This window comes from Rhinoraja longicauda, chromosome 8, assembly GCF_053455715.1.
Source record: "Rhinoraja longicauda isolate Sanriku21f chromosome 8, sRhiLon1.1, whole genome shotgun sequence".
NCBI classification, from domain to species: Eukaryota; Metazoa; Chordata; class Chondrichthyes; order Rajiformes; family Arhynchobatidae; genus Rhinoraja; species Rhinoraja longicauda.
The window spans coordinates 13,042,181-13,067,132 of NC_135960.1; the positions used below are offsets into that span (position 1 = coordinate 13,042,181).

At 43.3% G+C, this 24,952-nt stretch overlaps 1 protein-coding gene across 1 annotated transcript in view; it reads left to right on the forward strand.

The window, feature by feature from the left end:
* The window catches only part of LOC144596196 (high affinity cGMP-specific 3',5'-cyclic phosphodiesterase 9A), a 55,111-nt gene that overhangs the window by 9,805 nt on the left and 20,354 nt on the right, over positions 1 to 24,952 (forward strand). Inside the window, exons 2-6 of the mRNA XM_078404388.1 lie at positions 11,590 to 11,751; positions 13,277 to 13,328; positions 13,853 to 13,955; positions 17,912 to 18,054; positions 19,703 to 19,762. Of these exons, the coding sequence (XP_078260514.1) occupies positions 11,590 to 11,751; positions 13,277 to 13,328; positions 13,853 to 13,955; positions 17,912 to 18,054; positions 19,703 to 19,762 (520 nt within the window). The remainder of the gene's footprint in view (positions 1 to 11,589; positions 11,752 to 13,276; positions 13,329 to 13,852; positions 13,956 to 17,911; positions 18,055 to 19,702; positions 19,763 to 24,952) is intronic.

Here is a 24,952-nt window from a genome sequence, read left to right on the forward strand (position 1 = left end):
TGAGGTAGCTTCCTCCTTCTTGAGCCTTGGCTTCCCTGCCACTACAGTAGACAGAGCTTTTGAAGGCATCTCATCTATTTTGCCTGCCTCTGCTCTCATACACTTTCTTCAAGGATTGAATTCCCCTGTTCCTAACCTCCTATACCATATGTCTGTATTCATAGATCACCCTTTGCAATTTTTCTCTATCTTCATCAAGGTCCACCAACAGATCCATCCTGCTCCCTCAGGATTTCAAAGGGACCATTCATTCTTCTACCCAATTCTGTCCTTCTGAGGGTAATTTCTCATGCAGGAAATGCAACATCTATCCTTTTTCCTCTTCCATTCCCCACATTCAGCAACTCAAACTGTCTTTCTCATGAACCAAAATTTCACCTGTACTTCCTCCAATCTAATATATTACATTCAGTATTTACTAGTTCGAGAACCCAGAGATGGATTGGGTGACTGCTTTGAAGAACATTGTCTACAGTGTCTCTCTTTCATTTGCCTGTCACTTTAATTCTCCATCCTACTCCCACTTAGTCCTGTCTGGCTGTGCACTCCTGCACCATTTAACAACACCAATCACTTCATTTCTCATCTATATATGTTGGAGACCTCTGGACGCAATATCTCCAATATTCTCCAACTAGGCAAGTGGAGAGTATTCCTTCACACTCCTAACATGAGCCTTGTAGATGATGTTCAAGCTTTGAGGAGTTAGGAGGTGAGTTACTCACCACTGAATTCCTAGCCTGCTCGCCTGTTTACTGTTTAATTGTTCACCATCATTCATCATTGTTCCTTATTAAACCAGAGAACCTCATCTAACTTGAAGGTAACGGCAGACAGAGGGATACATCGAGTCACGGTGTTACATGTTATAGTGGAATTCATTTCTGGAGTTGCTTAATACACTCTTTACCTAATTGTTCATATTTATGCTTCTGTTTATTTACATAGACGTAATATGAGATTTACATTTTAGTGTTCAAGCACGCTAGTGATTCTCAGGCACCAGAATATTCACTGAGTGGTTCTGCTGCATGGCAACCAAATAAATAATATGCATCCTTTGTTTCATCTCCTCTCTTGAGAGAAAGTAGAGGGCTTGAAGTGCTGATTCTCAAATCTCACCCAGGAATGGTCCAATTTAAAAAACAAATGGTGCTTTGTATCAAAAACAAATCTGATGCAACCAGCAGAATTTTAAACCCTCATTAGTGAGTGATACAACCAAATTACTTTCAATTTTATCAAAAGCTTTATGTTATAAATTGGGACTTTTTTGCAAATGCTATCTGGAGTTTAGTTTAGCCACCTATAAGATTATGATTACCTGTTGCAAAATTCAACATCATTGTTGGAAAAATAAACCTTATGTAAAATGAAAACGAGAAAATCCTTAATGTTTAATTTGAGAACTCTAAGGAGGGAGAGGACTGGGAATGAAACAGTAATAACAAGTGCAAGTCATAGATCGTGCACATTGAATCAGCAAACACACTGGATAATTTTATTTGAATCCCATTGGTTCTCTTGAAGAAATATTCTCGGTTCTAGTAGATATCTATTTGAAGTCTTATATTGATGTTGTGTTGCTGATTAGTTAGTATAATCTTCGACACTGATGATGTAAATATATAAAATGACAATTTCCATTTATATAGTAATCTTAATTTAGTAAAATCATCCCAAAATATTTCAAAAGAATGAAAAAAAATTGAGGAATTATTAGAATAGATGACTAAATGCTTGGGCGCAGAAACGATTCTGAAGACCAATTCAATTTGAAAGGTGGATAAGTTGTTTGAAAACATTCTGGAGATTCATAAGTTTATAATTTCAGAAATTCTAAGAGCAGACTTAGGTCATTTGGCCCATCAAGTTACTTTGCCATGCAATCATGGCTGATCTATCTTTCCCTCTCAACCCCATTCTCCTGCATTCTCCCCATAAACCCTGACAACCATTACTAATTAAGAATCAGTCAATCTCCGCCTTAAAAATATCTATTGACCTGGCCTCTGCAGCAGTCTGTTGCAATGAATTCCACAGATTCATCACCTTCTAACTCAATACATTCTTTCTCAGCTACTTTCTAATGGTACGTCCTTTTATTCTGAGGCTATGACCTCTGGTCCTGGACTCTCGCACAAGCGGAAACATCCTCTTCACATTCACTCTGTCCAGGCCTCTCACTATTTGGTAAGTTTCAATGAAGAAAGGCCTGGACAGAGTGAATGTGGAGAGGATGTTTCCACTAATGGGAGCAAAGCCTCTGATGTTTTGGTAATTAGATTTTGGGATGGCCTAGATACCAAACTTAGAAAATCAGGAGTATCTTTGGAGAGGTAACAGTTAATGATATCAGCCAACATAAGCACCTGACTGGTTGATCAGTAGATTAGTGGAAATAAGGTTGAAGGAGTAAGAAAATGGATTCCTGAACAAGCTTGGTTCACAAAAGGGCGAGAGAGGTAAAGAGAGGCGAAACTAGAGAAAGATGTTTGGAACTAGAACCGGGCCAGGGAAAATTAAAAGTACAGTCTGACGGACTAGATAAAGAAACGTAAGTGGCTGGCAGAAGACCAGTTTGTTCTAATCTCAGTCAGAAATAAATCCTTGCTCATGTTTGCTGATAATAGTAACAAAGGTTCCAAATTAGTCTATTTGTTATTAACAGCCTAAGAATATTCCGGGGGAGCTAAAGGTGCAAGTCAGTTTTCATCTCTTTTCCATAATTTAAATTAAATAGAGGTTAGGTAATGACCTAAGAAAACTGGGGCAAAATAAAACAAACCTAGGAATCTGAAATAAAATGGTAGAAGTACATTTCAGTAAATCGCCTTTTTCTTTTAAAATTACTATTTTCAGTCATCTCGGGCAGTGACATTGGTATTGGTATTGTTGCTCCTCAAATTGCGGAGAGTCTTGGACAATACAGCTCACCCCCTCCATGGCACACTGGTCAACCTGAGGAGTACCTTCAGCAACAGACTGATTCCACCGACATGCAGTACAGAAAGCCCCAGGAGATCCTTTCTCCCTGTGGCTATCAAACTGTACAGCACCTCCCCCTTCTGTCATGGGGTAGACTAACTCCCCTCCCCCCCGCCCCCCCAATCTTTGCAAGCCCCGATCCTTTTCCACTCGTCACTTTAGTTTCATGTTTCATGGATCTTATTCTTGACTGTTGGCAGACCAATTTCCCACTTGGGATAAATAAAGTTCTGTCATATCGTAACATAGAGAAAGATGCGAGTTTGGAACTAGCTCCTTGTTTCCTTCTGCTTTGTCAATGGACATCTGATGGAAACACTGTTAACCTGCTCGATCTGGAAGTCCCCCCGATGTTACAATGGTCGAGGTGAAGGAGAACCTCTGTGGAGACTTTCTTCTCTTGGTTCTAAGGTCAAAATACCTTATTTTAAGTACACTTATACGGAGCATCAGCGTATAAGCTGAAACCACCATTGTTGATTACCTTTGATGGGAAATATTATCTGACACAATTTCACAAAAACATTTGCTCATGGCAATTAGAACCCAAATTGCTGCTCTGAAGCATCAGACAAACAATTCCCTTTCCCAGTGAACAAAATTACAGCATGCTTCTGTCAAGCTCTCAGAAGTTATGTCAGCCATTTGTATTCTCTGATAGTACAAATAGTAGTGGGCTTGAATCGATTCTAAAAGTGTTTTTTTAAAGAAATCTTTTAGTATTTGGAAAGGAAGCATAAAGTTGTCAAATCCTGCTTTGAATCAACCCAGGATACTTCCCATTCTGAATATTTCCATTAAAAATAAATCTGGGCTAAATTTCATCTGGATGCAATGATTATTTCATTCAATTCCCACATTCATTCCTAAATGTAACAATGTCACTAAAATAATATTTTAACATGTTTGTTAAAAAAAATATTCTTGAGGATTTGTTAGGAGCAGATGAACTGGCCTATTCCAAATAATGCACAGAATACCTTTCTGTGTGTTTCTCACAGCTACAATAAATATCTCTTTTGAAGCTTGCTAAAGCCTTTGTCATTGTAGCCAAAATATTATTTTTCTCAGGCACTCCCACTACTCCAAAGCAAAGTGCAAAACCAACATTGGACAGCACTTTTAATTATCAAATTGCTGTTAATGAGCCTTCGAGTTCAGTTATCGGACAGACTAATTCCATTAGTCTGTTCATACCATCATGAGAGCATTGAATACAGCAAAAGCTAAGGGACCTGATAACATCCCAACCGAAGTGCTAAAGTATTGAAGACCTGAACTTCAGAACCAGTTGCATGTCCAGCCAACCTGTTCCAATACATTTACAAGTCGCATCTACTCAACAATGTGGATATATTCCCAAGCAATCATAAATGTACTTGGGATCAGCATTGACCAAATACTTCATGGCTCAACCACATAAATATTGTGCCCACAAGTCAGTTTTTCGGTTGTGTAGGAAAAAAAACTGCAGATGCTGGTTTAAATCGAAGGTGGACACAAAATGCTGGAGTAACTCAGCGGGACACGCAGCATCTCTGGAGAGAAGGAATGGGTGACGTTTCGGGCCAAGAGCCTTATTCAGACTGATGTCAGGGGAAGGGGTGGGACAAAGATAGAATGTAATCAGAAACAGGAGGACTAGTGGGAGAACTGGGAAGGGGGAGGGATGGAGAGAGAGGGAAAGCAGGGACTATCTGAAGTTAGAGGTCAATGTTCATACCGCTGCGGTGTAAACTACCCAAGCGAAATATGAGGTGCTGTTCCTCCAATTTGCACTGGGCGTCACTCTGACAATGGAGGAGGCCCAGGACAGAAAGGTCAGATTGGGAATGGGAGGGGGAGTTGAAGTGCTGAGCCACCGGGAGATCAGGTAGGTTAAGACAGACTGAGCGGAGGTGTTCAGCGAAATGATCGCCAAGCCTGTGCTTGGTCTTGCTGATGTAGAGAAGTTGACGCCTGGAACAGCGGATACAGTAGATGAGATTGGAAGAGGTGCAGGTGAACCTCTGTCTCACCTGGAAAGACTGTTTGTGTGTCAACTTCTCTACATCGGCGAGACCAAGAGCAGGCTTGGCGATTGTTTCGCTGAACACCTCCGCTCAGTCCGTATTAACCTACCTGATCTCCTGGTAGCTCAGCACTTCAACCCCCCCCTCCCATTCCCAATCTGACCTTTCTGTCCTGGGCCTCCTCCATTGTCAGAGTGAGGCCCAGCGCAAGTTGGAGGAACAGCACCTCATATTTCGCTTGGATAATTTACACCCCAACAGTATGAACATTGACTTCTCTAACTTCAGAGAGTCGCTGCTTTCCCGCTCTATCCCCTCCCCTTTCCCAGTTCTCCCACCAGTCTTCCTGTCTCTGACTACATTCTGTCTTTGTCCCGCCCCCTCCCCTGACATCAGTCTGAAGAAGGGTCTCGACCGGAAACGTCACCCAGGATCTAGGTTCATCTGCTTAACCCATTATACTCCTGGCATTGAATTAAACACACTTCAGCCCATCAGTCTCACCATGTTCATTAACCAGTCCCTATTTGTCCTTTCTTTCACACTTACTACTCATAATCTCTATTGCAGCCAAGATGGCGCCAATCCAGGTGACTCTTTGTGTGCTAGTAACAGAAGTGGATCTGCATTCACACATTATAATCGTTCCACTCTTTTAAATCTCTCTGTACACTGTGAATGCCTCGATTGTAATCATGTATTGTCTTTCCGCTGACTGGTTAGCACGCAACAAAAGTTTTTCACTGTGCCTTGGTACACGGGACAATAAATAAAATAAACTAGACCAACCTAAACTAACTAATTGTATCTCCCTTCCTACCTATATCACCTATATATCAATATTGACCACGATCTCTGACTGCTCACCCTCCCCTCCCAGAATTACCTGTGCCCACTCAGAAACATCCTTGACCTTGGCACCAGGGAGGCGACACACCATCCTGAAAGGAGTCAGCGCAAAGTATAATTGCACAAAATAAAATATGAGGGAGATAAATTTGACTTTGATTGTCAGCACTCAACATGAATGGGTGCTATTTTATTTAGGTCTCTGCACAATTTTCATTGGATCGAATGTGGGAAGGTGAGCATAACTGGGTGGCAGCACTTATGCAGGCTGAGCAGAGACAATTTCTTCTCCAAAATCATTAAATATATTAAAGCTAGGTAGATATATTATCTGATTTTTACTTATTGCTTGCTGTTCACACATATTCAGCCACGTCACCACCAAAGAAAATGGTTTTATATTGGAGGAGCTGGTCTCTGTTTTCAGTGCAACTGAGATCATCATGTTGCTTTACAATAAAGGCTTTCTTAATAGGTCAGTCATTGCTAATTAAAAATTTGGCTTATTAGCATTGAGAGCTGAAATGTCAAGACTCAGAGTATAGCTAATGACAAGGCAAAAATAGATCCAATGCCAGACGCAGAAATCTTTTGTATTATAATCTTTGAATGACACTGAAATCGCTGCAAATGAAACTTTGCTAAATCATCTGGAAAAAGGCTCTTATGAGTTCCAAGAGGTTCACAGCAGGAGAAGCAGCTACTTATTGTTATATCAAAGCAGATAAATCTGCCAGCAGGACATGGAAGGCCAATGGCCCACTACATAGTCCCTGAGATGTGGGGAATTATTATCCTTATTGATTGCAAATGAGAAAATGATGAGATAAATGCTTAAATACAATCTTTCCTCCTTGAAATCAATGAGATTTAGCTGAGAATATTATATTAACTCTTTAAGTGAGTACCTTCGATAAAAATACCCTTCTCAAAGATCTTTGTGAGAGTATAGATGGTGGTATAATAACCATATAACCATATAACAATTACAGCACGGAAACAGGCCCGTTCGGCCCTACCAGTCCACGCCGACCACTCTCCCTGACCTAGTCTCATCTACCTGCTCTCAGACCATAACCCTCCAATCCCCTCCTATCCATATACCTATTCAATTTACTCTTAAATAATAAAATCGAGCCTGCCTCCACCACGTCCACCGGAAGCTCATTCCACACAGCCACCACCCTCTGAGTAAAGAAGTTACCCCTCATGTTACCCCTAAACTTTTGTCCCTTAATTCTGAAGTTATGTCCCCTTGTTGGAATCTTCCCCACTCTCAAAGGGAAAAGCCTACCCACGTCAACTCTGTCCGTCCCTCTTAAAATTTTTAAAACCTCTATCAAGTCCCCCCTCAACCTTCTACGCTCCAAAGAATAAAGACCCAACCTGTTCAACCTCTCTCTGTAGCTTAAGTGCTGAAACCCAGGCAACATTCTAGTAAATCTCCTCTGTACCCTCTCCATTTTGTCGACATCCTTCCTATAATTTGGCGACCAGAACTGCACACCATACTCCAGATTCGGCCTCACCAATGCCCTGTACAATTTCAACATTACATCCCAACTTCTATATTCGATGCTCTGATTTATAAAGGCAAGCACACCAAACGCCTTCTTCACCACCCTATCCACATGAGATTCCACCTTCAGGGAACAATGCACAGTTATTCCCAGATCCCTCTGTTCCACTGCATTCCTCAATTCCCTACCATTTATCCTGTACGTCCTATTTTGATTTGTCCTACCAAAATGCAGCACCTCACACTTATCAGCATTAAACTCCATCTGCCATCTTTCAGCCCACCCTTCCAAAAGGCCCAAGTCTCTCTGTAGACTTTGAAAATCTACTTCATTACTAACTACACCACCTATCTTAGTATCATCTGCACACTTACTAATCCAATTTGCCACACCATCATCCAGATCATTAATGTAAATGACAAACAACAGTGGACCCAACACAGATCCTTGGGGTACTCCACTAGACACTGGCCTCCAACCTGACATACAGTTGTCAACCTTTACCCTCTGGTATCTCCCATTCAGCCATTGTTGAATCCATCTTGCAACCTCACTATTAATACCCAATGATTTAACCTTCTTAATCAACCTTCCATGTGGAACCTTGTCAAATGCCTTACTGAAGTCCATATAGGCAACATCCACAGCCTTGCCCTTATCAATTTCCCTGGTAACCTCTTCAAAAAATTCAAGAAGATTAGTCAAACATGACCTTCCAGGCACAAATCCATGTTGACTGTTTCTAAACAGGCCTTGTTTATCCATGTGCTTATATATATTGTCCCTAAGTATCTTTTCCATTAATTTTCCCACCACAGACGTCAAACTAACAGGTCTATAATGATTGTGATTTCAGAACTATAAGTGATTGGTTCATCTGAAAGTAAAACAGAATTATAAGTGGCTTTGCCAATTCTCAAAGAGCTCAGTCTGATCTGGATTCTCCTTGAGATGAACGAAATGGGGAATTAAAGGTGAATGTATGCTCAGAGAGAATCCTGTGCTTTTAGAGCAGGTTCTTAGTGACCCAATCTATGTTTGGTTTCTCCATTGCACAGCGTGAACACCAAATGGCGTACATCAGATTAGAGAAAAATTCAAGTGAATCACTGGGAAGATTGATTAGGTGCCTGGAAGATGGGAAGGAATGAGGTGAAAGGATCTCCGGTGGTTACATCGATGTGGAGTTGAAGGTGGAGATGGAAGATCAGACCACAGAATCGAACAAGAGCTATACTGTCAAAATGCTGAAAGGGGAGGAGATTTTCTGCTGAGTTGTGGCATCTTGTTGGATCCGTTGATTGAGGATGTCGGAGGAATGGAATTTACTTCTTGCTGTGTCAAGGAGCAAGAGGGAAAAAACTGAGAGCAGAGATCCAGGAGATGAACAACATGCAGTCAAACGCTCTGCCAACCATGGAGGGGAAGATATTTTGGAGGCACCAATGTGGATAGTCAGAGTAAATGCCACAGACACAGAGGAACTTGGAGAATGGAGTGGAGTTTTTTTATAGGAGATAGGGTAGGAGGAAATTTAATCAGGATAGCTGTGGAGGTTATGAAGAGACAATATGACCTAATTTTGAAATATTTTTACATATAGAGCAGAATTCTTGAATGAAATAAATTTCAGAGACAATGACAGAGAAATGAAAGAACATGTCTCTTGTAGCAATATTTGCTCTTTTAACGTGAAGCATATTTGGTACTGAATGATAAAACGGTACCTGGTTTGCAGTTTGTAGGTACAGTATGTTCATTAATATACTTCAGGCTTTGGCTGAACATCTGACGTTGTCTGAACCTTGTATGCCTCTGAAGTAGTAGAAAACAAAGGTAGAATTATGTTTGGCCGCTGTGAACATGATGCACAAATGGAAGGGAATTCAAATTTCAACTATTGTGATTAAAAGCTCTGTACCAAGCAGCTGTTATTTACTGATGAAGAAGGCTCATCTGCATTATCATAATATTACTGGTGACAGCATTTTGTAATTTTTTTCTGTTTCCAGGATTATTCCCTCCTTTGGGATATGGGCTGAGAAGGGTTGCATTCTTTCAGTGAATCATTTACAAATGCAGGAACTCAAATTTTATTTGTTCCAGAGGAGATCTCACTCATTATCAAACAAGTTAAACATCTCCAGTAATCAAAGACCAGTGCATTTCAATAAATCTGAAGTTGTTACAATAATTCAGTTCCAGTAATAAATCAATTATTTTAATCTAGTTATCTTAAACTGGTTATAACTGGTTGTACAGGTAAGGTTCAGGCAGTCAGAATCATTTTTCCCAAGGTGGAAATGTTAAAAATTAGAGGGCATAGCTTTAAAGTGAGGGGGGCAAAGTTTAAAAGAGGTGTGGAGGGAAGTTTTTTTTGCAGAGTGGTGGGTGCCTGGAACAGCTGCCAGGGGTATGATGGAGGCGGATATAATCGTGGTATTTAAGAGGCTTTTAAATAGACACATGGGTATGCAGGGAATGGAGGAATATGGATCATATGCAGGCAGAGGAGATTAGTTTAACTTGGCATCCTGTTCATCATGGACATTGTGTGCCAAAGGGCCTCTTCCTGCACCATAGTGATCCATGTTCCAGAATCCTGGACATTTATGCTCTGAGCTTTGAGTTATGGAAACACACAACCTTCACCCTGAAAAACAGATGAATAAGAAGGAAACCAAAATAAGCTGGAAAAACTCAGGCAGCATCCATGGAAAGCGAAACACAGTTAACTTTTCAGGTCTCAGATATTTTTCTTTTTGTTGTTTGTTTCACAGTTACAACATCTGCAGTATTTTTCATTTTCAATTATTGAATGAGAGCGGATCGTATCAAATTATTTGAGACATTGAACTGGATTAAAATGTTGGATTAGATCCAACATGTAATGTAATGCTTGCCTGCTGGACAATTAGACATAGCTGTACATTGATATAAGAATGACAGGAGGTCCACCATTATGTGATGATAACAGTAGAGGGTAGTGGAGGCAAAAGCCGCAGAATAAGCAAGAAATCTGTTTTTGCATAGGCTTTTCTATTCACAAGATGCCTCAAAATAAATTAGAAAGTCATGGAGCCTTTCAGCACAGAAACAGTCCCTTCGACCCACCACATCCATGCCAACCTTCTTGCCCATCAACACTAATCCTGTATGCCCAAATTAGGACAGTATCCTTCTCTGCATTGCCTATTTTAGTCTCTGTATAAATGCTTTTTTAACATAGTAACTACATCTAATTGCATTACCTCATCTGGCAGCCTGTTGCTTTGGTACCCTCATGTGGCAGTAATTTGTGCACAAAGGGAATCACATGAAAAATAATTTAATGGGAAGGGAAACGGGGACACATAATCCATCCTTTATACTAAACAAACAAGTGATGCCTTTCTGTCTACTTCCAAAATCTGGTTCCATTGAAGTAAAAGAAAGTGAATTACAGAAGTGAGGTGTAGCACATAGCTATTGCTCTATTACGTGTGGTACCAGCAACTAAGGATAAACATCTACCATGCGAGACTCTTTTTGTGATCGGTGGAAGGAAGAATCGTGACAGGAACACCACAGGATCTCTTTATCCTTACAATTGGGGCACAGTATCTCTTACCATGAACAGGCAGATCGTGTTTTGGCAGAGTAAGTCTACAGAAGACTAACATATAGCCTGGCTATGATAATGCATTAGCCCACAATATCTGAAGAAGCTTAATCTACACTTAAGAGTTGAAGAAACGTATCAACATCTTGCACTTATCTAATGCCATTCATATAGTGCCACTGTAGGTAGTCAATTATCTCACAGTCCCACTAACCCATGTTGGGTCCTGACCTCTGGTGTTGCCTGTGTGGACTTTGCCTGCTTTTCCTGTAACTGCATGGGTTTCCTCTTGTCCCCAAAATATGCTAGTTTTGGGTGAACTGGCTACGTGATCATTCCTAACGGAGGAGGGTGGTGGAAGATCCAGGGGGATGAGAGCAGAGATAGGAGAAATAGACTTGATGTGGTTCAGAGCTCTGTCCACTGTATGGCTGAGGGGAAGCCCAAGTTATTTTGCCTCCTTCCTAGTTCTGGTGAAGGATCTTTAACTCTGTTTCTCTTTTGACAGATGGAGCCTGACCTGCTGAGTATTTTCAGAATGTTCTATTTCATTTTGTAATTCCAGCAATTGTAGTTAAAAAAAAAATGTATTTACATGCCTTGTACTTATATGTTCCAGATATTTTCCGAGCTGCTGCTGAGGCTGGTCCCCATGACATCTTGAAACTGTACAACCAAAAAGGCAACATTGTAAACATTTCACCAAAACTCGATTCTAATACTCATCAAACCCAATACAAACTGGAAGTTGTTGCTGCTGACTGTAAGACCGAGTCCTTGGGTGAGAATCACCATTGCAATCCAATCCAACCTGTATAGGCTAAGAATAGCATATTGAGTTATTCAATGCAGAGCTCAGAGCAAATCACGATGATCTGATGGATCGTGGCAGAGCAGGTCTATATAACATGTTATGGGCAAAGCAGTGCAATTCAGCACAAAGCAGAATGATTCAACAGCATGGTACATGCAGTGCAGTGATGTGACAAGCATGGTAGTCAGTTTAGTTCATTGTCATGTGTCCCGAGGTACAGTGAAAAGCTTTTGCTGCGTACTAAGCAATCAGCATAGAGACCATACATGATTATGGTTGTGGTAGGATGATTCAGTTGCCTGATAACAGCTGTGAAGAAACTGTCCCTGAATCTGGAAGTGTGCGTTTTCACACTTCTATACCGTTTGCCTGATGGGAGAGGGGAGAGAGAGGGAGTGACCAGGGTGCGACTCGTCCTCGATTATGCTGCTGGTATTGCCGAGGCAGCGTGAAGTATAAATGGAGTCAGTAGAAGGGAGGTTGGTTCGTGTGATGGCCTGGGCTGCGTCCACAATTCACTGCAATTTCTTGTCGGATGGAGCTGTTCCCAAACCAAGCTGTGATGCATTCTGATAAAATGCTTTCTATGGTGCATCTGTAGAAGTTGCACCATTTCCATACAGTAGGTATATATGGCATACATAGGGTAGTGTGAGTCTACAACACATGCAGTTTAAACTGTCTTGACAGCAACGTAAAAATAGTGTAGAATGATTCAACTGCATGGTATATGTACTATAGAGTGAGTCAACAACATGGTATATAAGTGTGGAGTGATGAAAAAAACAGTATGTGCAGTGGAGATCGATTCAGCAGTGTGCAGTGTGGTGCAAGTCAACATTGCTGAAGAACATTGCCATTAAAAAAAATGATAACTATTTGGAATAATGCATATAAACCTTTGGGATTATTCAAATGTAATTTGACACCATGATGGAAGGATTAATTCATCCAGAAGATGCTCTCTTATGTCACTTTCAGGAGAATGAAAACATTGCATGGGTCATTGCCTCTGAGGCTTTCACAGCAGGGCAACACCTGTGACAACAGCAAAGATGGCAATTCCAATCTACTGATCCAAGCATAGTTCCTGGCAAACATTTTTTTTTTGTTTTCAATGCATTGTTTAACAATTGATTGCAATTACACATTTTGACATAATTAATACATTGAAACAATGAAATGTTTTAGTAACGTACCGAATAGTGAAAGGCCTGGATAGAGTGTGGATGTGGAGAGGATGTTTCCACTAGTGGGAGAGTCTAGGACTGGAGGCCATAGCCTTTGAATAAAAGGACGTACCTTTAGAAAACAGATGAGGAGGAATTTCTTCAGTTAGAAGGTGATGAATCCTTCAGGCATGGAATTCATACCACAGACGGCTGTGGAGGTCGAGTCAAAGGATATTTTTAATACCGCAGTGGAGATTTTGATATCTGAATATTTATGTATTAAAGGCAGGTCAGTAATGAATCTTATTTTCTGCTTACAGGTTCCGAATTGACATCGGCATTGGGATTTGATCTAACTGCCATCGAGAAAAGGTCAGTAGATCAGACTTGTGGTAATTTTACTGTTGTGGTAATATTACTGAGGGAGATGAGCTGTCCAACCAATGATGTCTCTTCTTTCATTTGCTAAGTCAGTGTTTACAAATCAGAGAGAGAATTTACTTTTGAGGTACAATAGGGAAGTAGGCCCTTCGGCCCACTGGGTCCGTGCTGACCAGCGAACACCGCCGTAAACCAGCACTATCCTGCACACTGATGACAATTTACAAATTTTACTGAAATCAATTATCCAACAAATCCTTTGGAGAGTGGGAGGAAACCGGAGCACACAGAGGAAACCCATGCAGTCACAGGGAGAATGTACAAACTCCGTACAGACAGCACTTGTAGTCAGGATTGAACTGGGTCTCTGGGTAAGACAGCAACTGTATGCCACTTTGTATGCCACTTTGTATGCCGCTGTATGCCAATTTGACTCCCTTTTTGATCTGATTGAAATGAGACCACAAATAACCCTTGCAAAAGAATATAAAACAACATAAAATCCTCGTTCTCAGGTTACAGGCGCTGGAGAAGAAGATTCTGATTGAATCTGGAGAGATGCCGTCCATTGTTTATGAGATGAGAAATCGTGTGGAGTCATTTCGGGAGAAACTTGAGGTAAGATCTTTCAATTTTATTGATTATAAGTTTCGAACTAACACATCAGCTCAATGCACACGTTGACCATTTATGGTGTAGGACAAAAAACTGCAGATGCTGGTTTAAATCAAAGGTAGACACAAAATGCTGGAGTAACTCAGCAGGTCAGGCAGCATCTCAGGAGAGAAGGAATGGGTGATGTTTCGGATCGAGACCCTTCTTCTGAGGAAAGGTCTCCACCTGAAATGTCACCCATTCCTTCTCTCCTGACTCGCTGAGTTACTCCAGCATTTTGTGTCTACCTTTGAACATTTATGTGTTTTGTTGTGCATTATCTGTAGATCTTTGTTGTGGACAGTGTCCCAATTAAAATATCCACCAATGTAGTGAAAAGTTGTGAATGTTTATTCAAATTTAATTTATTTTTCAGTCTTTTTTAATAGCAAAGGAAAGTTTTATTATTGAAAATAATCAAATATTTTTTTGTTGCTTCTTTACTGCTCCCATGCCTCTCAAGAAAGACTTTCTTAAGAACTAATCTCCAGTTTCCCCATCTCCTCCAGTTCCTGTCAAACATGGCTGATAGCTAACATGTATCAAACATGGCTGATAGCTAACAGTGGAATTTAAACTGGATAGCATTTACAGTTCAATAATTAATAAATCACGTAATGCTGCAGATAACAGAGTGCATTACACTATGACAGTATACTCACTATATATTCATTCATTATACTGCAACAGCATACTCATTTGCACTCATTCATAATACTATGACAGTATACTTATTTTAGTATAGTAACACAAACCTTTATATTGAAGCACCAAATGTTTTAATGAATTCTCGCTGTAAAGGCTCAGAGAAAGGGAGGTGAAAGTTTAGTTAAGATACACAGTGATTACGGAGAATAGAGTGATATAGCATAAATCCTTCAAACCAACCCCAAATTGATTTGCAGTTGCTAATGTCATTGGATTAAGGAGAAACCAAGTGCAGTGGTGGGATAACTACTCATATGGTTTCATGCTGTTAAAATGGGTGAGAACTGCAGGTAAGTTATTCTTTAAGACTCTTTGGGGAAGAAATGCAGGTGTGGTCCCACCAAGCCCTTCTCCTCATTCAGGTCCTGATTTCCAACCTTCTTAAGGCGGCAGAGTGGCGCAGCTGGTAGAGCTGCTGCCTCACAATGCCAGAGATCTTGGTTCAATCCTGACCTTGGGTGCTGTCTGTGTGAAGTTTGCACATTCTCCCTGTGACTGCGTGAGTTTCATCTGGCTGTTCCAGTTTGCTATCACATCCCAAAGACGGCTGAATTCGTAAGTTAATTGGCCTCTAAAAATTGCCCCCTGTGTGTAGGGAATGGATGTGAAAGTGAGATAACATAGAAATACTGTGAACAGGTGATCGATGATCAGCATGGACTCAGTGGGCCAAAGAGCCTATTTCCATGCTGTATTTCTAAACTAACTAAACTTCCTCTCTCACAGATTCCTTTCAGGGTCCTCTTTCTCACTCATGCTCAAGACTGCCTCCTTCCTCCATCATCATTCCAGATCATGGATTACCATCGATCCCCCGAAGTCCACCCTCCTGATTGAACATATTCCATTATACCTCTCCTTTACCCCCATCCTTGGATCTTTCCTAACAGCTCAAGTAGTTGCCCACTTCGCCTGTATGCCTGGCTGCCATATGTGAGCCTGACCCACAAAGTGCAAATGAAAATCAGCAGGGTCTCCACATCCCCAGATTCATCAACTCACTTCAGGCTCATCTTCACCCCATCAATACCAACACTTCAATTTATTTGTACATCGCTAAAATATGATTCGTTTAGAATTTTTTTAATTGATTGCGGAGATGTTTTAGATGGACACTTGGCAGAAAAGTCAATAAAGCATTCTGTTAATTAGAGCCTGCCTTAATCTTCTTCCAGACCACAGCAAGAGGCCAATGTGCCTATCGTCATGGTCTGTTTGATCTGATTGTTCTTCTGGTGTTTAACTGACCTTTCCCACTTGTTTCATGGTAATATCTCCTTTGATTACAACGTGGGGCAATAGAATCCAGATTTAAGGATCTTTGAGATCATGAAATGTTGTTGAATGTTGTCACAGCATAGAACAAGGCCTTGTGGCCCACCAAGTCTGTGGTGACCATCAAACATCCATGTTTACATTAATCGTACCCTAACCTATTTTTACCTGCGCATTTCCAACAACCTCCCCAACTCATTTATACAAGAAGGAATTTATAATGGTCAATTAATCTACCATCCTGCATGTGTTTGGGTTGTGGGGTGAAACCAAAGGAAGAACATGCAAACTCCATAGAGAGAGCACTCAAGATCAGGATTGAACCGAGGTCAGTGGAGCTGTGTGGCAGCAGCTCTATAAGCTGCACTAAAGTGCTGTCATGTAATTAGAGCAGACAACTTCTGCTGCACAGGTTCCATCATCACACGTAAAAGGGATCAATTTTAGTTTTGCCAGGGCTACCTGACCTAAGTCATCATTATGGACACACTCTAAATATGGACATGAAAATTAACATCCAGAGTGAGCTGATGGTGGGTGGATGATCATGATATTGAGGCAGCATTAAGGTGCCGTGTGTGATATAAAGAGACCGTGGTAAAACTGGACATGACAGGGGAAAATAGTTGCATCAAGGAAGAATTTCAGCTCCAGGAATTCATTTCGAAGAATCTTAAACATCTTCAGCTTTCCTTCCATGAAATTATCAGAAGTGATGACTGCAAAACAGTTGGTTCCTGTCAGTCAGAACCCCTCAGATAATGAGGAGATTCTGCCCACAAACATAAAAAGCTTGACAATTGTCAGTCATGAACTAATAAGTGATAGATGTGACGTATAATAATTGTACCAGGTAATGGAAATCACCAAAAGAAGAGGGTACAACATTTGGAGGCATTACCATTTTCAAATTATCCCCCATTAACACTCATGCCACCACTGGCCAGGAATATGACTCAACCAGCTATCTATCTAAAAATTACGTGAATCACATCTGGACTTCTCAAAGTCTACCTATCATCTACAAGGCATAAATCAGGGGTGTGATTGGCTTTAATCCAGTTGCTTGGTTGCGTGGAGCTCCATTCTCCTCAAAAAGCTTAGTATGACTCTATGGCAAATGAAATTCCTCGTATGTTGCGAAACATACTTGGCTAATAAAGTATAATAATTAAAGCACTGGGGCAGCACAATGGTGCAACTGGTAGAACTGCTGCCTCACAGTGCCAGAGACCAGGGTTTGATCCTGACCTCGGATAATAATAATAATAATAATGCATTACATTTATATAGCGCTTTTCATATACTCAAAGACGCTTTACAGAGATTTAGAGAACATAGGGAAATGAATAAATAGATAAATAAGTAAATAAGTAAACGAACAGAGAAAGGAGACAGAAGGTGAGGTGACCTTCAGTGGTTGAAGGCAGTACTGAACAGGTGAGATACTGTCTGTGTGGAGTTTGCACGTTCTCCCTGTGACTGCGTGGGTTTCCTCCAGGTGCTCCGGGTTTCCCCACCACATTCTCAAAGACGTGCAGGATTGTAGGTTAATTGGCATTTGTAAAATAAAATGTTCGTGTATGTCGGGAGTGGATGAGAAAGTGGGACAGCATAGAACTAGTATGAATGGGTGATCGATGGTCAGCGTGAACACAATGGGTCGAAGGGCCTGTTTCTCTAAAGTAAACTGAATGAAGCACAGCAATACAGACTTAGCATGCCATTTAAATTTATTTACTTGAAAATAAATTTCTCGGCTTGTACTCGCTGGAATTTAGAAGATTGAGGGGGGATCTTATAGAAACTTACAAAATTCTTAAGGGGTTGGACAGGCTAGATGCAGGAAGATTGTTCCCGATGTTGGGGAAGTTCACCACAGTCCTCAAAATCTAGGGCATTATTTCTTTTTTATTAAAACTGTCTAACATCCATAGAGTGTTGAACACCTCAGCTGGCTTGGACTGTTTAAAGAGCTGACAGAGGGGCCGAACAAACCTTCACCCTTTTATCACAAACGTGCACTGAGGAAGAACAAAGAAGAATGCCAGCAAGTCATGGAAAAGTACTTGCAGATGAGGTATTGTGTTTTCTGGAGATGCTTTGGGTGGTGAAGACTTTGGCTAACTAAACTGTCCTACACATAGTTTTGTTAAGCTGGTATGGAATGATGAGCTTGACTAGTGAAGTACTGTAAGTATAAGAAAATGACTGCAGATGCTGGTACAAATCGATTTATTCACAAAATGCTGGAGTAACTCAGCAGGTCAGGCAGCATCTCGGGAGAGAAGGAATGGGTGACGTTTCGGGTCGAGACCCTTCTTCAGACTGGTACTTCAGTGAAGTACTGGTTGTTCTGAAGAAATTGGTTCAATGGTTCAATTGCTCTTTATTGAGGAACAATGGAATTCTTTTTTTGCACACAGTTCAGTAAAGTATTGTTATACATAAGCACAATCCCGGATAGAGGACAAAGTGCATAGAAATAGTCCAATACAATTAAAAGTTGAAAAGGAAAACATCACCAAAGACATATGAAGTTGCATTTAATGTTTCATAGACTACTTAGGACATGTCGCAGTCCTTCGCAAGTAATAAGTTAGTTTAATTGCTTTGGTGACAACTTCTGTAGCCCTTTATTCACAAAATGCTGGAGTAACTCAGCAGGTCAGGCAGCATCTCAGAAGAGAAGGAATGGGCGACGTTTCGGGTCGAGACCCTTCTTCAGACATTAGTCTGAATGCCTCTCGACCCGAAACGTCACCCATTCCTACTCTCCTGAGATGCTGCCTGACCTGCTGAGTTACTCCAGCATTTTGTGAATAAATACCTTCGATCTGTACCAGCATTTGCAGTTATTTTCTTACACTTCTGTAGCCCCTACTTGTATACTGCAAAATGATTTGGATATAAAAATAGAAAATGATGAAAACACTCGGGAGACCAAGCCACATCTCTGGAAAGAGAAACTAATTTAACGTTTCAAGTTGGGAACCCTTTCTTCAAAAATGATGTATTGGATACTCCTGATTGAGGGGTATTGACCAACATCCTTCTTTGAGTAGTATGCTGAGATTTTTCTATTAGGCAGCTAGGTCCCCGATCCAATAACATCCCTTCTGACATTTAAAGATTTTTTGGTGTGTGGCACTAATCACAGGTAGTTGAAAGTAAATTATTTCCATTTCTTTTAGTATCATAAAAAGAAAATGGTAATGACAGTTTTTGGGTAGAATCATAGAGTCATGCAGCATGGAAACATGTCCTTTGGCCCAACTTGCCTACGCCGATCAACGTGCCCCATCTACACTAGTCACACCTGCCTGCATTCGGCCATATCCCTCTAAACCTATCCTATCCATGTACCGGTCTAAATATTTTTTAACATGTAATATGTGATTTTTTAAATCATTCTAGTTTATCGAAGGCATTGTTAGTGTCTTGTTCAAGATATTACAACCCAGCTGGAGGTTTCTTCAGCATATGGCATAAAATAAAGAATTGTCCAAACCTGTAAACCTAGAGAGCAGCAAATGTACTGGTTGTAAGAATATTTGCTTGCTTTTTCTCTTATAAGAGAAACAAAACATTGGATAGAAATCCAGGCTCAATGATCTCTGAGGAATGAACTTGAAGCAGCTGTGCTGAAATAACTTAAAGGAGGGATTATAGTGAATTATCTGTGATATGAAAAAATATTAAAATCTTATCTCTTATTTTTAATGCAGCAATTTAGAAGTCACAGAGGATGTCAGGCAGTACCTGAAGACACCAACCTTTGATAACTGGTATGCCAGCCCTTCCATTTCAGAGGAGCATTATTATTATGGGTATCAATTAATTATATTGCTCAACTGATTTCTTAAAATGAGACAATTGTTAATCATATTGGAATCCCAGTAATGCTTGTGAATTAATATCGGAGTTTTGGACAGTGTTGGTACTCAGTTGAGTTATTTGAAGAATCTTTGAGGATTTTTCCTTTTACAAAAGACAGGTTAATTTTAAATGAGAAGCTGTACTAATTGCCATTAACCGTGGGCAGTTGATTGATGAGTCAGCAGAGATTATATAGAATCTCCATATGTGATTCCAAGCACCATTCCAAGCACGCCATTTGTATGATATAACAGAAAATGCTGGAAATATTCAGGCCATCAGGCAGCATCTTGGAGGGAGAGAAACAGAGTTAATGTTATAGGTCAACCCTGTTTTTTCCCGCTCTTTCACAACTCAATGTCTCCCTAAGAAGGAAGGAATCTGATTTAACTTTTCCAGATCCCAAACGAATGACCTCAAACATGGTGAATTCATCGAACGTAGAAAAGTACAACGCAGAAATAGGCCCTTCAGTTCACAACGTCTATGCCGAACATAATGCCAAGTTAAATTAAACTCATCTGCCTACACATGATTCATATCTCTCCATTCCTTGCATATCCAAGTGCCTATCTGAAAGTCTCCTAAACACCTATCATGTCTGCCTCCACCACCATGCCTGGCAGCACGATCGAGGTACCCACCGCCCTAAGTGCATAAAACGTGTCTCATACATCTATAATCTACATATTACTAAAACTCTCATCATGTGTGAATGCATATATATATATATTTAATTGCATATTTGTCTGTTCCCAAAATACAGCCAAAAAGGTACACGATAGCGCAACAATTTTAGCATCACCTAACTCACCATTATCCAAGGGGAAGGCAGCCGATTCTGGCAAGACCATCGACCGCCCGCTGCCTGGACCCGCGAATGGCCAACTTGGCCAGGCCCAAGAGCAAACCGACAGGGAGGTCCCACCCCCCCGAAAGACCCTCCCCACCCCCTGCCTTGTGTCCAAACACTAGAATCGTAGGACTAAAGTGTAACCAGAACTTGAGGAACAACCCCTTCAGATATTGGTACAGGGGCAGTAACCTCTCACATTCCATATAGACATGGAACACGGTCTCTTCGTCACCGCAGAAAATACAGGCGGTCGGCGAGCCCGTGAACCGGCTCAACAGTTTATTACACACCACCGCTCTGTGCAGCACTCTCCACCCCAGGTCCCCGATGTAAAGGGGAACAACTCCCTTATAAAGAGCCCCCCACTGAGGACCGTCCCCGTCTTCAGGTGGTAACACAGACCGCCAAGATGTATCAGGGCGGTGTACGAAAACAAGGAGGTGTAGAATGTGCAGGAGCATTCTGTACAGTGTGCGTCTCTTCGCATCACGAAACAGCACGCTGGGCATCTCGGAAAGGCGGCTCAAGTTGTGCGGAGCCGGCGCCCGGGAGAGATCCCGGAGCCTAGGCCCGATGAGCAAATCTGACGGAGCGGGGGTAAGCTCAGTCAGAACTACTCTAGGCACACGCCTCTCCTCGACACCCGCCATGACAGGGTGAGGACCAGCTGCTCCCGCAGCCACGACGTCCCCCTCCCTTTGTGGAGCAACACATCGGCTGAAAACAACCAAATTCCTCACTCTAAGCACGTCCCGATAGAAACTAGGCAGACCCCGTAAGGCGGGTCGACTGATGCCCGCCACCGGCAGCCGCGAAACCCCCCGTAGGCAACAACCCCGACGAAAAAAATACGTGGCCAGAGCGTGCCACCTGGGGGGGTTCTCCGTGTACATATACCTCCGCAGAGTCCTGAGACGGAGAGCCGCCACCTGGGTACGCACGCATACCAAGGACTGGCCGCCCTCCTCCAACGGGAAACTCAGGACTGCTGCGGTAACCCAATGCTTCCTATTTCCCCAGAAGAAGTCCACCAGCTTCTTCTGTAAAGTAGTTGCAAAGATGGAGGGCGGGACAAGAGTAGCCAGCCGGTACCACAACATGGAGGCCACCAGCTGGTTTATGACCAGCACCCTCCCCTGAAAGGAAAGGACTCCAAGCAGGCCTGACCAGCGTCCCAGCCGGGCGACGATTTTCATCTCCAGCTCCTGCCAGTTCGCCGGCCAGGCATCCTCAGTGGGACTCAGGTACACCCCCAGATAGAGGAGGTGCGTGGTGCTCCACGCATACATCGCCATCTCCTCCGGCAGGGAGTCTACCTGCCACTGACCCACTAATAGTCCAGAGCATTTACTCCAATTAATCCTGGCGGATGATGCAGCCGAGAAAGTCCTCTGGCAGTCACGCATCCTCCGCAGGTCACCAGGGTCAGTGAACGTAAGGAGCACATCATCGGCATAGGCTGAAAGAACCACTTCCACCCCCGGACCTGGTAGAGCCAGGCCTGTCAGCTTCCTCCGAAGAAGACACAGGAATGGCTCTACACAGACCGAGTACAACTGACCGGACATGGGGCACCCCTGATGAACCCCCCTCCCAAAATGAATGGGAGCCAACAACACCCCATTAACCTTCACAAGACACTCCGCTGCAGCGTACAAGAGCCGGACCCTGGCTACAAAATGCGGTCCAAATCCGAACGCTTGCAGCGTCCCGAGTAGGTAGTCGTGGTCTACCCTGTCAAAAGCCTTCTCCTGATCAAGAGACAGGAAGGCTACTGACTGACCAGTGCCCTGAGATAAATAAATCAGGTCCCTAACCAGGTGGATGTTATCCTGAATGGACCGACCAGGGACTGTATAGGACTGGTCAGGGTGAATCAGTTGAGACAGCACAGAGCCTAGGCGATTTGCCATCGCCCGTGCAAAGATTTTGTACTCTGTACAGAGGAGAGAGACCGGGCGCCAGTTCTTCAACAGGCGGAGTTCACCCTTCTTGGGCAGCAGGACAACGACTGCTCTGCGCCACGAGAGGGGCATCTCCCCGGTCGCCAGGCTCTCCCCCAGAACCTTCATATAATCATCCCCCAGGACATCCCAGAAGGCTCTAACAAATTCTACCGTCAACCCATCCAGCCCAGGGGACTTGCCCCTCCTGAGCTGGTGCAGGGCACGTGTCAACTCCTCCAGTGATAAGGAGTCATCCAGAAGATCGGACACTTCCCTATCTACAGTCGGTAGACCCTCCCACAGGACCCGCTGAGCCTCCCCGCTGCAACCATCTGCGGAGAACAGGGTCCCATAAAAGGACCGGACTAAAGCACTGATCCTCTCTGGATCTGTGACAGAGGAGCCATCATCCGCGAGCAGCTCTACGAGCTGTTTGCGGGCTCCCCGCCCCTTCTCCAGAGAGAAAAAGAAAGGTGACGCTCGGTCCAAATCGTGCAGCATTTGGACCCGCGACCTCACGTAAGCTCCTCGGGACCGCTCAAGCAGCAGGTTCCTCAAGGCTTCCTTCTTCCCCTGAAACTCTCCCCATTCACAGGAGTCCTCACCAATCCGACCCAGGCGAGACTCCGCCCCCGATAGCTCCCTCTCGAGCCTCTCAACCGCTGAGTCCCGCCTTCCGGTCGACCCCCACGTATATTCCTTACAAAAGAGGCGGATGTGAGCTTTCCCCACATCCCACCACTGCCTAAGTGAAGAAAAGCTCCCCTGCCTCTCTCTCCACTTCACCCAACTCCGTCTGAATGACTCCCGGAAACACCGATCCTCCAGCAGCTTGTTATTGAAATGCCAGTAAGCAGACCCAGCCCGCGTGCGCCCCGGATTGAAGTCCACGCGCACCAGACAGTGGTCCGAGCACGGCACCAGCCGCATTGAGGCCGCTGAGACACGGGAGACAAACGCACCGGAGATATACATTCGATCAATGCGGGAACCGCCCCCCTCAGACCTCCGCGAGAATGCGTTTGAGTCAGGGTGGAGGTTCCGCCATGCATCCACTAGCTCAAAGGAATCAAGCAAGCCTCTCAGTTTCTTTGCTACAGCAGGGGCACACTGAGTACCAGAACGATCTCGCACCTCAAGTGTGCAGTTGAAATCTCCCCCCAGAAAGACACACTCTCCTCTTTCAATAGTGCTCAACAGAGCAGTCACCTCCTGAAGTAGGCAGGCCTGCATCGTGCCACTGCTGGGGGCATACACGTTAATAAAATGCAACGGCATGCCATCCAGACTCACAGCCAGATAGAGCAAACGACCTGGCACCACTTCCTGCACCTTCAGGATCTCTGGCTGAAAAGTCGGGGCCAACAGAAAAGCCACCCCGCTCGAGTTTGTGCTGAGGTGGCTCATGTAAACCCCCCCTTCCCACTCCAGTCGCCAGGTGGGTTCGTCACCGACAACAGTGTGCGTCTCTTGCAGAAAACACACCGCGTATTTCCCCTCTCTCAGGACTTGTAAATGCTGAAATCTGCGAAAGCTCGCTCTACTGCCATTTAAATTTAATGTAACTACTGTGAATTTGCAAACACGTTGGAATTATTTCCTCACATTGCTCTTGGTCACAGAACCATCCTCCTTGAGGAACCTTGAGAAATCCCCAAGCTGATGCCTCACAGACGCAGAAATATCACTATCCTTGCTGCCAAGGATGCTTTCAAGATCCTCAATAAATCCTGGCAGCTCTCCCCACCGCCTCCGCGCTGCTTCAACTTTAGTCTTGTGACTTTTAGATGTTTTGAGAAAGTCCTGAATCTCACGGATAAGGGTTGCATTAAACACAGCCCTGAAGTCTGGGCGCTCCGCCAACCCACTCACACCTGGAGCAGCAGCCTCCTCTGCACATCGCTCAAGGCCAGTGTCAGAGTCTGTGGGACTACAGCTTGCTGAAAGCTCACTCACCCCACTGCACAGGCCGAGCCCATCGCTCTCCCCCTCCTCCGGCATGACACCACCCCCAGGATCAATGCCGAGGGAGGGTCCCGATGCCTCTGACAGCAACAAGCTGTCCGGTAAAAGGCTAGGCTCCTGCACTCTCCCATCACACCCCACTTCTGGGTCTGGGGAAGAAAAAACAGCAGGCACCCCCGGGGTCCCAGGTGTTCTTGGAGTCTCCCCTACTACCTCAACCGATGAGGCATCACTCCCCTCATCACTTCCACTGGTTCTAATACAGAGCTCAGAGTGGAACGTTTGATCTCCCGCTCCTCCCCCCTCAGGCTGACTCTGCTCATCCCCCATCC